The following is a 16,392-nucleotide window of genomic DNA, read 5'->3' on the forward strand; positions in this document are numbered from 1 at the left end:
AAATATACTATTAGAAATGATCACTTTGGTCTTTTTCTGACCGGCAGTAAAAACTGACCAAAGTTGGCTATCCGTTTAGTTGTGTGGGATGTAAAAGTACAGTCACGTCCAGTCCGAATGGGAATATAAAATCCAATGTCTCGTGTACAGAGTGTACCATGCTAAATAAACTGTACGAAACCCTCAAAAACTCTAAGAGAGGTCCTTAAATAGCCTGTTGAAAGGCAACATTTGTGTCCTTATTCAATAAACATCATATTATCCAGTGGCAGTTCAAACGTCCCTCCGTAATTCCGGAGGGCCTCCTTCTAGGACTTACATGTAGTATGTGTTGCTACTTTGTGCTTATCCTGTACATGCATGACATATTTGCAAGTGAACGTTAAGCAACTAACAATCAGCCATTACGTACGCGTGTAATAAATAAATAAAAGGGTCCATAAATTGTTCAGTACCAACATGAAAGACCAAAATGAAAGAAGAAACACAGCAAATTTCTTAGGTTGGGTTGATGATTGATGCTGATCAACCCATAATTTACCGATGACGCCAAGGGTAACTAGGGATTATAAATATGGTTCCTGTGGTCTTCTGCGAAATAAACGTCACCGTACGGCCTCAACAATGAACAAAGCCCACACCGCTATAAAACACGTAAATGACAAATGTAGTACAATTCATAAGAGAAAACTGGTGGCCCAATTTATGCACAAAATAGAGAACAAAAAAATATATATAACTACTGAATTACTCGCTCCTGGCTTTGGACAGGAACCTACATAATATGGCCGGATTAAACATGTTTGCGGGCACCCAACCCACCACCTAACCGCTCATTTACGGTCGTTTGGTAAACATTTTCAAAAATGCTATCAAATTAGAAATTGAACGTGTGTTTCTATATTCTTAGCCATAGTTGCACCTGTCGAGTTATTGTATTTTCCTACCAATTCACACCTTTGTATACATGAGGATTTTTTTTACATGTAAAAATTTCCTCCAAGAGTTTTTCGACACTACAACGGACATTATGGGTTGCTGTCTGCATGTAATGGTGGTAAATTATTATTTTCAAACATGCATATTGGTTATAATCATATCAAAGCATAATTTAATACATGCGAAAATCATTGACAAACGCAATCTTGTGTACGAAGCGTACAGTATAAAAAGATGTAATGACAACGAAGCGTACACACCATGAAAATAAAAACACTTAAAAACGTGTATTTTTTTGTTTCTAGATACAACATAAACAAACGATCTTCATAAGTTTGTTAATTTATAATATGAAGTTTTCAAAAATGTATGTTTTAAAAACTATGAGGTACGTGAAACATGAAGTTTTGAATGTTTAAAAATACCAAGCACGTTTTGTCATTGATATCGTCGTGCGTTTTTTGATGTTTGTATATAAAAATGTCAATTTTTTTAAAAACCTTTTAGCAACTGATGAGTATTATGACAAAGAATATATTGGAGCAAAGTCTCCGAAGAATAGATATTGGATTGTCTTTTAAAGTATGAATTCCTTACTGTCTGAACTCAGTGTTACACGGTGTGTTCGATTCGAACGCGTCATCGTCTGGTTTCATCTGTATCGGGGTTATACAGGGTGATACAGATGATTTAATTGTTTTAAAAAAAGAGTGTTTTGATATTATCCACGGGCCAAACAAAACATTTCGACTGTTAACGATACTGTAACCTTGAAGAATAAATCTAAGGTGCAAATATCATAGGTTTTGCCTGGAAGTAACGATTAGGTGGTCATAGGGATGGAGAGATACGGTTAAGATCCAGGCGGTAGGGCCAGCCTGGGGTGAAATAAGGAATAGATCTAAAGAAACTTAAAGTCATAAGAAACTTCAAATTAAAAAATAATATGTATATGTTTTTTATAACTAAATGGATAGTTTTCATTATACAACTTATGTACATATACTTTTTTCTGATGAAAATTCTTTGATTTGTCCACATTAATAAGAAGTTTACTTATTTTTAATTGTTTGCTTCCAGGAAGCAATTCGCCGACATATTTTCCGTATGCATAGTGACCCGAGCGTAACCCTCCTCGTAAAAATCCGGTGACCACAATACCCATGGATCTGTCATTGAAATAAACAAATATCTGATTATACATGTTAAACACGTGCCCAATACCCATACTTTTTGTGATTTGTTAACTATAAGGTGACAATCGGTAAAACTCGGCTTCAAAGCAGGGCATTAAATGAGCAGCCATATTTGTTAAATCATAACAAACAGAAAGAAAAAAAATGACGATTATATGATATATTTGCGAAAATAATGATAAAATCATGCACAGAATACTAAGTTTACGATGTATACATGCATTGGTTCAAGAATTGTACAAACATTATTTTTCACCACTCACTCGTTTCATATGACTTTAAAGAAAAGCCAAAGTGCTGATCCGGCCATATTGAGTGGACCAATTCGGAAGTACCAGGGCAGTGCAATTTGAGGGGAGGGCCTTTTCTTGTCCATGTTGAAAAACTACGAAAGGAACCCAATGGAAAGTGTTCACTTAAGACATGTTTAAGACTTTCTGTGTCCCTTCCCACAAGAGATCGTTGAAATCAGTATGCATTGATGAGAATAGATAACAAAATATGTGGAATGTATCATAACCACTACTCAGGGTACAGAACTCTCAGCCAAGATAATGGCGAATGAGCTTCGTTCGTGCATTTTGGCAAGATGATAATAGTTATGCTATGTAACCTTTATAAGTAGTGCTATTCTGCACAGTTATATTAAGGTTATAAAAATAAGCCAATGGTTCAACAAATAAAATAAACTACATGTATTTACATTGGTTAGCTTGCGTAAAGTACAGTAACAACATGATGAACCAGTTCTTCAATAAATCATTGAAACTTAAGTTAAAAAAAAAGAGGGACGCAAGATATCAAAGGGACAGTCAAACTCATAAATCTAAAACAAACTGACAATGCCATGGCTAAAAATGAAAAAGACCAACAGAAAAACATTGAGAACCCACACTTTATAGAATATGTATTTACTATACTTCTCGCTGAATGTGTCTTATTGCAGAATATGACTTACTATGAATTCCATAATAGATAGATGCCAGATTGATTTATTTTAAAATTAACAATAATCATCAATATATTTCCATAGTCTACATCTTCAGTAATGATTTTCACATCATCAGCAACATATATTCAATAATATTGTTCACATTTGTAATCTATTTTAACGTTATACAGTAACTAGTTTTATGTTTTTAAGAAAGACTTTACACTTCAATACTTGTAAAAATTTCAACTAGATCACAGTCAATTAAAATATGTTTTCATCATTATTTTTCACACACAGGGAAAACAAATTTCCCCTTAAATCATGATCAACAAAATCAAGTTCATTATATCACAGATATATAAACAGATTTCTGGGGAATGACCATCATCAATAAACAAGTTCTTTGTCCATATCAGAGCTTTGTTTACTGTACTGATCTTGGTTAGATACTAAAGATAATTGTTGCTCACACCATCTGAAAAAAAAGGAATAAATCAATGTTTTGCTTTTTTCCAATTCAAAAAGGTTTCAAAATAATTCCACATATTTCAGTTCATTGTCCAGTTCTAAGCTATGTTTTTCATTGCAATAGTAGATACAGTGAATTAATTAATTTTCGTGGATTGAGAAAAACATGCATATTTTCTGGTTATTTGAATTTGTGGATTTGCCAAACTTATTACAAATCTGTAATTCATTAAACATTTAAATTATATCAAGTGGTTAACATGACCCAAAAATATCCAACAAAAGTGTTACCCAATGGCAATGAATAATAATAAAACTACAGTAAACTTTTTTTGTTTAAAGTTTTACCATTTCTTTTGCTTGTAATTATTTTTATGCTGCTGTAAGATCTCCTTTCTAAGAGATCACATAACAACATTTGTGTTGCCTTTTTACTGAAATAACAACTTTACAAAATGAAAATAAATGTTTGTTGAAGTAACTGTATGGTAAAATGACATTCTTTTTTTGTGAGTTTAATCATTACATGAACCCCATCAAAATATTGACTTTACAGTCAGAAACCCAGTTGAAATAGAACAAAAGAAGCCCTTTGTTAAAGAAGGCAATAAATGCTTACTGTAATGTTTACTATAGTGACTAAAAATTCAAAATTTAATAGAAACAAACAAAATTACTATGTTCTTCTCAATAACAAAGTGTTTTTTTTTATTTTCAAAACACCATTTGAATAAGTTTTCAATGTATCTACATGTAGTACATAGTTAAGCAGAACAGTTAAATATCTAGTCGACAAAATGGGTATCTTTCAAGTTGGATGTAGAAAATGTATAACCTCTAATTTTTTTCTTCAAATTTACCACGGACCGAAAACATATCAGTCTTTTATTTTCGTGTCTGCCCTTCCATTGTATTTTTATATTTTTGTTTGCTGTAAACCAAACACATCAACTTTTTTTGGCAATTAAACAAAACTGACATCATAAAACTAACTATCTTTTACAGTGGTCATTAGTTTCTGTTTTATACCATATTGACATTCTTACCTTTTACATGCATAGATATCAAATGGTGACATTCCACAGCTTGCTGTATGTTCAATCATTAATGTTCCTGAAACAAATGAAGTAAATGGTCAATTGTGAAACAATTGTCAGACATTTTCATCTTTACATACATTTTCAAATCTGTCAATCTTTTTTTTAAAAGAACGTCATCCCCTACATAGTTGTAGCCTCTCCTTATAAATATAAAATCTCCTCTTTAATAATTAAAATTAAAATTGGCATTTGAACACTTACTCAAGAAAAAGTTTGATACATGAACAATATTCAAATAAAAAGATGTGGTATAAAAAAAAACTACAATGAACTAAAATATCATTTAGTCATACATATAAATTGCATTTCTGCATCAGTCATTTTCAGTCGCTTGTGATATATTAAGATAAATCAGATTAAATTTATACTTACCCATGTATATTCTAGACAAACTATAAGACAAATCTCTGGCAGCAAAAGTCAAAACATCCACATTTTCCTGATTTTTTGTAATAAATTGCAAAACTGATTTCAAAGCCATTTGTAACTTCTCTGCTTCTTTCGATAACTCTGAAGGTGTACTGGATAGTTTATTGTCAACATCATTTTTCAAAGATATCAATGCCTGACCATTTGATTTACTGATACATCTTAACACATCTAAAGACAGAATATTTGTTGTTCCTTCCCATATAGTCAACACCTGGGTAAATAAAAATGATACAAGTTTAAGTATATTTCCGCAATTTTCCGGCCTGTCCCAAGTCTTAGTAGTCTTGTATGTTGTTCATTTATATGTTTTGGAGTTTTGTGTGATGTCCATTTTCACTGAACTAATACACATTTTTATTTAGGGGCCAGCTGAGGCCCACTTCCGGGTGCAGGATTTTCTCGCTGCCAAGTTGAAGGCTGTTATCTGCTCTTTGGTTGGGTTGTTGTCTCTTTGACATATTCCACATTCTATTCTCAATTTTAATGCTTATAAAAGCAATTTTGCATAGCCACAATGTTAATTTCAAAAAAAATTCTAATGTTTTTCCCAGAATTTTTCGTCTTAATGAATTCAGGATTGTGAAGTTTCAATACATAGTGTTCAGTAAATTTTAAGAATACTGATGTTTTTTTTTATCTTCTGCAAATAATTCAATCACTCTTGAATGTAAGCTGAGGATATCAATTGAATACAGGCAAAATTTCAGAGCAGTACAAACAAGTAAATTTGTGAGCTACTGCTACTGATGATACCCCCTCCGAAATATTTCCTTAACAGGAAGTTGTCAAGTGATGAATCTGAAGCGCATCACACGATAAAGGTGACTTATATAAACCATGTAACCAAATTTCAGAATTCCTTGTCAAGTAGTTCCTGAGAAAAATGTGATGAAAATTTTCAACTTGGCTATCATGTGTAAAATGATACAATTTATCCGTAAACAGGGATTTGTTTAGTGATGAATCTGAAAACGCACCACACGGTATAACTGACTTACATAAACACTGAAACTAAATTTCAGAAATCCTTGTAAAGTAGTCCCTGAGAAAAATGCAACGAAAATATTCATGGGACAGATGGACTGACTCACTTACGGATGGATGGATGGACAGACAGACAGAGGTAAAACAGTAAACCCCGTTTTATTCAAAGCGGGAAATAAATATACTTTTTCATGTCTAAAATCTGACTGAGAAACTGCACATATCTTAATAAATCTATTGTTTGGTGTTTTATTATCTGTTCATATCAAAACGACTATTTCATTTCTAGCACGGTATACTTTGTTTTGATACCAGAAAAATAATCAACAAAATTCTTACCTGAGCGTCTCTAAGAAAATTTGGTAACCCAGTCTCCTTTCTATAACCTTGACATCCAAAACTTTCCAAACCTTCTGAACTTGCTGCCATAGCCTTAAAATAATAATACAGCCATAATAAATAAAAACATTAAATAAGAAAATAAACATCTGTGCCACGAGTGCATAAAAGGCCTGTTGTCTTGTGAAAAAAAACATTAAAACTGTTTTTTAGAAAAATAGGGATGTTGTACAGGATGTCATGCTAAGTATATCCTGACTCATTCCTTATTCCTGCTCAAATAGAAGTTTATTTAAGAGACAGAAAAAAAAATTGCTCGCAACATATTTTAACCAAGAAGCTCAATATAAATTCAAACACTCAAAAATGAAATAAATAATCAGGAAAAAATATACAGATCTTCAGATTAATATAAGTACACAATGTAACAAGTGTGTGACGTTTTAAGCAATAATCATAAATAGTTTCTGTACTTGTCTAGTTAGTATTATCAAACAAAAATACTGGTACCAACATTGAATCAGGTACCAGTTATTGTTTATAATGTATCAATGTGTATACATCATCCTTTAAAATATAATAGGTAATTTTAATTGACCAGTTGTAGGATAGCCAGTTTTCTGCCTAAGACCATGTAAAACAGTTGTCTTGAAAGAAGATATTTTCTGGTTCTTTTTCTAAAATCGAGTCATTTCAAGAGGAAGAGCTCAAGCCTAGTCAGCACACAGAGTCTAAATAAAGATGTCTTGGGTACATGTTTTTCCAGATGACTGATACCTTATAAACTAGCTCCTTAACAAATTGCTGAGAGTCAGATAAGAACAAAGAAAGGTTGATATAAATATCACATTATAGTGTTCTTCTCTTCCCCTCAAGAAACATTCTATTTGCTGCGGAATGTTAAACAACAATCCATCACTGCCATCATTTTCAGTATCATAACCGATTGTCATGTATCTCAAGTTGCAACCTTACAAGAAGTTATTAGAGAAAAGTGAGCTCAAATCTAAGCATATCAATAATGTAGAATAAAATTAGTGCAGGATGCCTTACCATTTTTTTTTTGGACAAAGCAGACAGACTTTCCACATTACAATACATGTAGTACTATTGTCAGATGATTATTAAAAAAAAACTCAAAACAAGAAATAACTATATGTAATTAGACAGGTGGGAGTTTCAAGGTTGCATATGCATACAAAAACCAGATGCTCCGCAGGGCGCAGCTTTATACGACCGCAGAGGTTGAACCCTGAACGGTTGGGGCAAGTATGGACAAAACATTCAAGCTGGATTCAGCTCTAAACTTGGATTGTGATTAAATAGTTGACACAGCATAGGTTTCTGACACAGAATGAATGTGGTCTAATGAACTTAAACATTTTGTTTTGCCTTTGAGCAATTCACTATGCTGTTAAATATTAATCCTCTCAAAAGAATGTTTGAAAATTTTTCTCTACATTTATGAAATTTCAAATGTGAAAAATTTCTTGCTATTGCACAATATTGTGCAATTATATATTTCTTGCTATTGCGCAATACTGTGCAATTTAAAATACTTGCTATTGCACAATACTGTGCAATTGAAGATTTCTTGCTATTGCGCAATACTGTGCAAATGAAAATTTCTTGCTATTGCACAATAGTGTGCAATTGAAGATTTCTTGTTATTGCTGAGTACTGTGCAATTGAAACTTTCTTGCTATTGCACAATACTAAATATAATAATTTTAGATCCTGATTTGGACCAACTTAAAAACTTGGCCCATAATCAAAAATCTAAGTTCATGTTTGAATTCAGCATATCAAAGAACCCCAAGAATTCAATTTTTGTTAGAATCAAAAGTTTAATTTTGGACCCTTTGGACTTAAATGTAGACCAATTAGAAAACGGGACCAAAAATGAAGAATCTACATACACAGTTAGATTTGGCATATCAAATAACCCCATTTATTAAATTTTTGATGAAATCAAAAAAAGTTTAATTTTGACCCCGATTTGGACCAACTTGAAAACTGGGCCAATAATAAAAAATCTAAGTACATTTTTAGATTCAGCATATCAAAGAACCCAACCGATTCAATTTTTCAAAATCAAACTAAGTTTAATTTTGGACCCTTTGGACCTTAATGTAGACCAATTTGAAAATGGAACCAAAAATTAAGAATCTACATACACAGTTACATTCGTCATATCAAAGAACCCCAATTATTCAATTTTTGATGAAATCAAACAAAGTTTAGTTTTGGACCCTTTGGGCCCCTTAATCCTAAACTGTTGGGACCAAAACTCCCAAAATCAATACCAACCTTCCTTTTATGGTCATAAACCTTGTGTTTAAATTTCATAGATTTCTATTTACTTATACTAAAGTTATGGTGCGAAAACCAAGAAAAATGCTTATTTGGGTCCCTTTTTGGCCCCTAATTTCTAAACTGTTGGGACCTAAACTCCCAAAATCACTACCAACCTTCCTTTTGTGGTCATAAACATTGTGTTTAAAACATTAGTTTCTATTTACTTAAACTAAAGTTATGGTGCGAAAACCAAGAATAATGCTTTTTTGGGCCCTTTTTGGGCCCCTTAATCCTAAACTGTTGGAACCAAAACTCCTAAAATCAATCCCAACCTTTCTTTTGTGCTCATAAACCATATGTCAAAATTTCATAGATTTCTATTAACTTAAACTAAAGTTATAGTGCGAAAACCAAGAAAATGCTTAATTGGGCCCTTTTTGGCCCCTAATTCCTAAAATGTTGGGACCAAAACTCCCAAAATCAATCCCAACCTTTTCTTTTGTGGTCATGAACCTTGTGTTAAAATTTCATAGATTTCTATTCACCTTTACTAAAGTTAGAGTGCGAAAATTAAAAGTATTCGGACGACAACGATGACGACGACGACAACGACGACGACGACAACGACGACGACACCCAACGTGATAGCAATATACGACGAAGTTTTTTTCAAATGTTGCAGTCGTATAAAAACCATTGGTTCATAAATGTTTTAGATATTGATTTAGACAGACAAAGATAATAAACACAGACCATGTAGGTACTTTTTGCTCTTAGTGAGAGACACGTTGTAGATGAGTGAACGCTAATTGAGTCACCCTCTTTAAATAAAGTCATTACTCAATTACTTACTTTTTATTTACACATCAAGTCTGAATAGGCAAAAATAAAATGACAGTCAAAATTTAAAAGTGGGACCATTTACACTTCAATATTATGATGGTGGGACCTTGATGCGGTATGTTTACTTGTAACTTACCTGTTTACCTGTGTATAACTTGATCAGGGGAGTGAGTAATCTTAGTAAGTGTAATTCATCTTCAGTTGCTAAACCACTCTCTTGTTTACTTAACAGCGACACAGCTTGGAAAACAAATAAGGTGGCAGCTCTCACTTCAGTCTGTTAATAAAAAGAACATCTTACCGCAACCATATCAACCATCAGTCAAGACTTCATAGAATGATAAAAAAGAGTGATGGTGATACAAGGCTGAAAACACATTCTGTTTATATAATTTGTTTAATTAAAAGACCAATAATGTTGAATCCTCCACAATTTTTTAATCTTTCCTGTCATTTCGAACTCAATGCTACTGAGACATTGTGACATCAAATTTGTTTGCACTATGTCCAGTGTCCTAGACCACTCAACCACCTCATCTCGAATTAAATCAATCATTCGGTGGACAGTTGCTACCTTTCCTCTTTATTTTTTTCTATAGCATAGTAACATGATATATAAAGCATAAAAATGGAATATTACAGATCAACTAAATAATATATATATATGTCATAGATATAGGATAATATGGTATGAGTACCAATGAGACAACTCTCCAACCTAAAAAGCACTTATAAAAGTTAACCATTATAGATCAAGGTACAGTCTTCAACATGTAGCCTTGGCTCACACTGAACAGCCAGCTATAAAGGACCCCAAAAATCACTTCAAAATGTAAAACCATTCAAAACGGAAATCCAGTCTAATCTATACAAAAACAGGAAACGAGTAAAATTAATGAACCACATAAACAGACGACAATTTATGAACATCACATTCCTGACTTTGGACAGGTGCAAACACAAACAATTGCAGCGGGATTAAACATTTCAATGGTACCAAACCTTATTCTTTTCAAAAATTTAATTATTGATTTATTTTTGGCTTTGATATAATGTTTAGAAACAATCTAATATCAAACTGAGCATTCAAGGAATAATCACATCCAATCTGGCTAGTGTCGACGTCTGGACATGTAAAGGATAATTGTACAGTCGATTACCAAAAGCTTCTCTCTTTAAACTGTAGTCTTTAGATAACATTAATAATCTGAAAATATACCTGTATATTTTAACAGTACCTATATTACTACCACAATGAAATATCTCATCATTTAACTTTTTTAAAAATCTGAAAATCTATGATTATATTTTTGAGCCCACTAGGAGGTCTTCAAGCACACTGAGCAAAAAATTCCTTCACTGATTTTGTAATCAACTAGGTAAATAAACTTTACCACTAGTATCCGTTCAAAAGTCCTTATAACTGCCTCCCCAGTACATGCAGTATGTAAAATGATTACCATAAATTCAAAAATTATTGTACTATTTTTATTAATGTGAAGATATGTCAGTTTTTGTATTAGGTTCACATTAATAAAAACTTGCATTCATAGTTCTAGTTGTGATTTTCCCTCATCAAATTGTGAGCTAATTAAGGTCAATAATTACATAACATATTTTTTCTACTAGTTTTGCATTTCTAAATGCACACGTTAATTTCTGAATGTATAGTGTATAACTTCATCAATGTTCCTATTACCAATAGAGGTTAGATAATGAAGGGAAAAAACACATTAATTAGACAGCCAATCTTTGGTTCTGTGAAAAGGTGAGCTGAAATAAATTTAGACTCACTTTCTCATACTTAAACATGCAGCTACAGCATTGTGTATTCTTGTCAATGTTAACATACTGGAAATTCCTGCCACACCTTTGCCTAGGTCTGAAATGTACAAAGTGTGAATGTCTCAAAAATTAATCACATATTAACGAAAGGTCTTTTTATCCTTTTGGCCATTTTTGTTAGAACTGTTAACAAACAAAGATTTCGTACAATTTTAGGAATCCATGGTTGTAAAATCACATTGAATTTCCCTACAAGTCTTTGTTATTTTGCACTTTTAACATTGTTTGCAGACTTTATAAATTGAGGTAAATAAGGTGTCTTCCTCTATCTTGGATTTAGAAATACTAGAAAACAAGGTCATACTCTTTTATTAAGTGTGCAAATTTGAGATTAGTAGGTAATGAATATGTATATAATATAGAAAATACCACGTTTTATTATATTTTGGTTGTATTTTACAAAAACACGCATACTTTTGTTTGATTCAATTTTGTTCATAGTTGCCAAATAAGGGGAGATAGCTCAAATGGCAGATAATTCAGATTGTGTTATTTTTACAATAGAATGTGTTAGGAATTAAACCATTTTATATGTAGCAAGAAAACGACTTCAATGACTCCCATTTTTCTTTTTCTTATCTGATAAAAATAATATTGCAGCCATCTTTTCATATTTTATCTTAAAATTCTTTGGTGAAGTTTTCGTTTTAATGAGGAAAACTGTGTTTTCAATGCATATTCTATACAAAATCTGACAATTTTGCACAACCTGTAGTGTGAGAATAAGTCCGGTGACCCATTATTTGCATTAATGTTTTTTAAGAAGCAGGTTATAAATTATACTTTGGCAAATTATCAAAAAAATATATGAATTATAATTTAGACCTTAAGGAAGATGTGGTATGAGTGTCAATGAAATAACTATCCATCCAAATAACAATTTATAAAAGTAAACCATTATAGGTCAATGTACGGCCTTCAACACGGAACATTAGCTCACACCAAACAACAAGCTATAAAGGGCCCAAAAAATTACTAGTGTAAAACCATTCAACCGAGAAAAAAAAATCAACTGTCTAATCTATATAAAAAAAACGAGAAACAAAAAACTCGTATAAATTACATTACGACAGCTACTGTACATCAAATTCCTGACTTTGGACAGGTGAAAACATTTGCAGCGGGATTAAACGTTTTATTGGTACCAAGCCTTCTCCCTTTTTCCGAAACAATAGTATAACATCACAATATAGAAAACACACGATAAAATATCAATAGACTGTAAAATTATCCTCTATATAAACAGAAACTAACAAGCGTTAAAGCGTGTTATTACTACGAAGATGGTCAATTTGATTTTAGATTAAAATTGAGAATGGAAATGGTGAATATGTCATTAATATTATACCAAAGCCAAAACAAAGTTAACCAAATCAACAATTCAGTTTTTGAAAAGAGGATATGAAATATATTTATAATCAATCTTTGTTTCCAATGAGAAAAATAGAAAAATAATAAGTAAACTATACATGTACCTGATATTTCATTGCATATAAGAAAATAACCGTCTCTAGCGGCTACAATGTAACCTACTAAATTTGCACCTATTTCTTCCTTTTTACAACCTTTAATAACCATGTTACCTCGAGTTTTCAAAATCTTCTATGGGAACTCCAACTAAATGTAATGAAGAACCAACATGACCAATATATATACATTTCTTTTCAAGTATTTTCTTGTTAATTCGACCTGTTCATACTGTTTATGATGCTTTTTTGTTATTTTTTATTTATATGGATCTTGTCTGTACACCAGCGTTGATTATTTGTAATATCTTCAATTTTTCACCTATTCTTACAACATTTGTATAAACTTCAAGATTATAAAAAAAACGTTTTTTTTCTAAAGTGAACATTGATTGGTTAAATATATCTCAGTGATGTCCTGTGTTTAAATTTGTTTGTTCGCTTTTTGGTCATGAATGTTTGTCTCTAATATTTGTTTAACTGTGCATTTGTATTCAGATATCGCAGATCAAATTTATTCGTTCATTGTGTAATCATACGTTTTTTGATTGAGTTAAGTCTGCCAATTGATATGTTATGGTATGTTTTTCTATGTTGTGATATTATGCTATTGTTTCAGAAAAAGGGAGAAGGTTTGGATCCATTAAAAGGTTTAATCCCGCTGCAAATGTTTGCACCTGTCCTAAGTCAGAAATCTGATGTACAGTAGTTGTCGTTTGTTTATGTAATATATACGTGTTTCTCGTTTCTCGTTTTGTTCATATAGATAAGACCGTTTGTTTTCCCGTTTGAATGGTTTTACACTAGTTATTTTGGGGCCCTTTATAGCTTGTTGTTCGTTGTGAGCCAAGGCTCCGTGTTGAAGGCTGTACTTTAACCTATTATGGTTTACTTTTTAAATTGTTATTTGGATGGAGAGTTGTCTCATTGACACTCACACCACATCTTCCTATATCTATATACATATAATTACATTAGATTTATATTTCATTATAATACCTTACTTTGATAGGCTAACTGCACACCACGTGTTATTCCGTAAGCAATTGCATCACTCAATAAAACTTTTCATTCATGATAACACGTCGTCCCACAATAAAGTGCACAGGTGAATAAAATATTATTTCTTAAATATATTTATACCTATGCCAGAGATTTTTTTCTATTGCAATGAAATGTAGAATAAAATGTCTACAACGGTCAAATTCAAAGACTTTTTTTTTACCGTTTTTGTATGCAACCTGATGTGACAAAAAATTAATTGACGATATTACAATTATAAAGAAAGTGGTATATTAAATTCAAACTAAATAGGATTGATGAAAATTGTTTTTTTGTCAATATCTGATTACAAACCTTTGGTAAATCAGTAATTAGACGTAAAGGTTGCAATTTTTAAATACATACCCCGGTTTGGGAGATATATAATATCCATAGATATTTTGATTTGATTACTTAATTGCTCAAAATATGATCTATATGTTTCATACCATAGAGATCATATGATCGGGATATTTTACCAGTATACATTCACATGGTAGATGGTGGAATTAAATAATGAGGAAAATTCAAAGTTAAGAGAGGGATAGTGCAGAATTTTGAAATAAGAGTAAACGTTTAGATCGGAGCACCTAAATGACCTAGTTTTAGGTGGTGTTCGTGTTGTTCAATGTTTTTACGTTTTTTACTATGTTTTGTAATGTGTACTATTGATTTGTCTGTTGGTTGTTTTTTTTTTTACTTTTTTGGTCATGGCTCAGTTTATTTTCGATTTATAAGTTTGACTTTTTTTACGTTCTGTCACTCTTCTTTGAGAAGTTCGGGGCATATAAATGTTAAAAATATGCCGCACAGTTCCATATTTTGACCTTTGAAAAAAATGTAGTGCATATCAACTTTCCAAAATAATGTCTCTTTTTGTTAAAACATGATTAGACAGGCATAAAGTTAAAGTTTAATCCCTTTATTGCATTATAAACGTCTTTTCCTTTCCATTTCGGTCATCAACGATAGTTTAATCTGACAATTTTCCTCTGTACAACCACTAAATTACATGTACAAGTATATGTTTCAGTGCAATTTCATTTTTTCAATTGATTAATTTGATTTGGTCAAATTTGCAAAAGGTATACAGCATTGTTTGGCAAAACTTTGAGGAATGTGTTTTCGTACTTTATTTGGCATTTTTTTTTACATGTTTTATGCAAACGAAACATGCGAAACGTGCATCTGGCTTATTAGATTATAATCCTGGTACCTTTGATAACAATGTTTACCATTGGGTCGATGTAATTGCTGGTGGACGTTTCGTTTCCGAGGAAATCACACACCCAGTTGTCCTTATACCTTTTATAACAATTTATTGGAGCATCACTGATGAGGATTTTGTAGACGAAACTCGCGTTAGCGCAAACATAAAATTTTGATCTTGGTTTCTATGTCTAGTTTTCAATTGTTCGAGTCATAGAAAACCAAAAACAAAATAGTTTGTTTTTTTCTTATTTCAATTAGTAAATAATCAAATATTTTCAATATTTTTTTTTACCAGGGATATTTGTTTGGTGTATTTTTATTGAATCGTATAGGTAATAAGGTCTATTAATATTACTATTTATGCATATTTTATAAAATTGTTTGGCCATTTTTTTATTTTTTTTTATTGTCCATGAAATTTGGGATCTGTGTTATTTTTGTTTTATAATTTTTAATTGCAGATTCTTTATAAGCCTTGTGCTGATTTCTGTTCTGTAGTGCAGTTGTTGTCTCTGACATATTCCTGGTTTCTATTCTCAAAAGAGGGGCGAAGATAAAAGCGGGACAGTCACACTCACAAATCGAAAATAACTTGCCAACGACATGGATCTGCGAGCCTTCCGTTTTAAATTTGAAAATGTAACTGTCTCGAGTGAAAACATATCGTATCAAACTCGATACAGTGATCGAATCTATATTTTAATCATAGAAAACGTCATTGACCTGACGACAATTATATTTGCGCTTTGATTAGATATGTCAAATTGGGAATTTCAAATTGTAATTATTCTATAATCATGTGAGTGCTAATCTAGATTTCATGAGTTAGAAAAACATGCTTTTTGTGATGTTAAATATTGTCATCTCACATAGTTTAAATAGACGAGGAGCCCTGTCTCAAAATGTGACAATAGAATCCAAACGAGTATACGCCATTACATACTGAATATACTATGTTGTCGTGAAGATAATTCGTGTTAAATGTAGGTTCTTCAATGATAATAAACGGTGTGCAAACTATACGTTATAGATCAAGAACGAAAATGAACAAGTTTATCTTCAATATAAAAAAAGGAATGGTGGTATGATTGCAAATGAGATAACTCTCCACAAGAGACCAATATGACATAGACATTAACATGTATAGGTCACCGTACGGACTTAAACAATAAGCAAAGCCTATACGGCATATTCAGCTAAAAAGGCAAAGAAATGACAAATTGAATGTAAAAAAAAATAAAATGAAAATAAAACGAGAAAACCAACAGCCTAATTTATGTAAAAAAGGTAAACGA

General features: G+C 31.8%; 1 protein-coding gene across 1 annotated transcript; it reads right to left on the reverse strand.

Annotated features, from left to right (window-relative positions):
* Positions 1-3,168: 3,168 nt before the first annotated feature.
* On the reverse strand, positions 3,169-12,956 carry LOC134727854 (acyl-CoA dehydrogenase family member 11-like). Its single transcript, XM_063592249.1, has 8 exons — positions 12,884-12,956; positions 11,328-11,415; positions 10,635-10,740; positions 9,670-9,810; positions 6,393-6,485; positions 5,010-5,280; positions 4,584-4,650; positions 3,169-3,544 (listed from the first exon to the last, which is right to left on the reverse strand). Exons 1-8 carry the CDS (start codon positions 12,954-12,956, stop codon positions 3,457-3,459), a joined length of 927 nt encoding a protein of 308 aa, XP_063448319.1. The 3' UTR covers positions 3,169-3,456.
* Positions 12,957-16,392: the final 3,436 nt, after the last annotated feature.

This window comes from Mytilus trossulus, chromosome 8 (assembly GCF_036588685.1).
Source record: "Mytilus trossulus isolate FHL-02 chromosome 8, PNRI_Mtr1.1.1.hap1, whole genome shotgun sequence".
Classification (NCBI taxonomy): domain Eukaryota; kingdom Metazoa; phylum Mollusca; class Bivalvia; order Mytilida; family Mytilidae; genus Mytilus; species Mytilus trossulus.

Coding starts and splice junctions, on each gene's coding strand:
- LOC134727854 (XM_063592249.1), bottom strand. CDS start 12,956: ATGGTTATTAAAGGTTGTAAAAAGGAAGAAATAGGTGCAAATTTAGTA. Junction 9,811..10,634: donor CGACACTAGCCAGATTGGAT/GTGATTATTCCT, acceptor TTTTATTAACAG/ACTGAAGTGAGAGCTGCCAC. Junction 3,545..4,583: donor GATATCTATGCATGTAAAAG/GTAAGAATGTCA, acceptor CTTTTTTTTCAG/ATGGTGTGAGCAACAATTAT.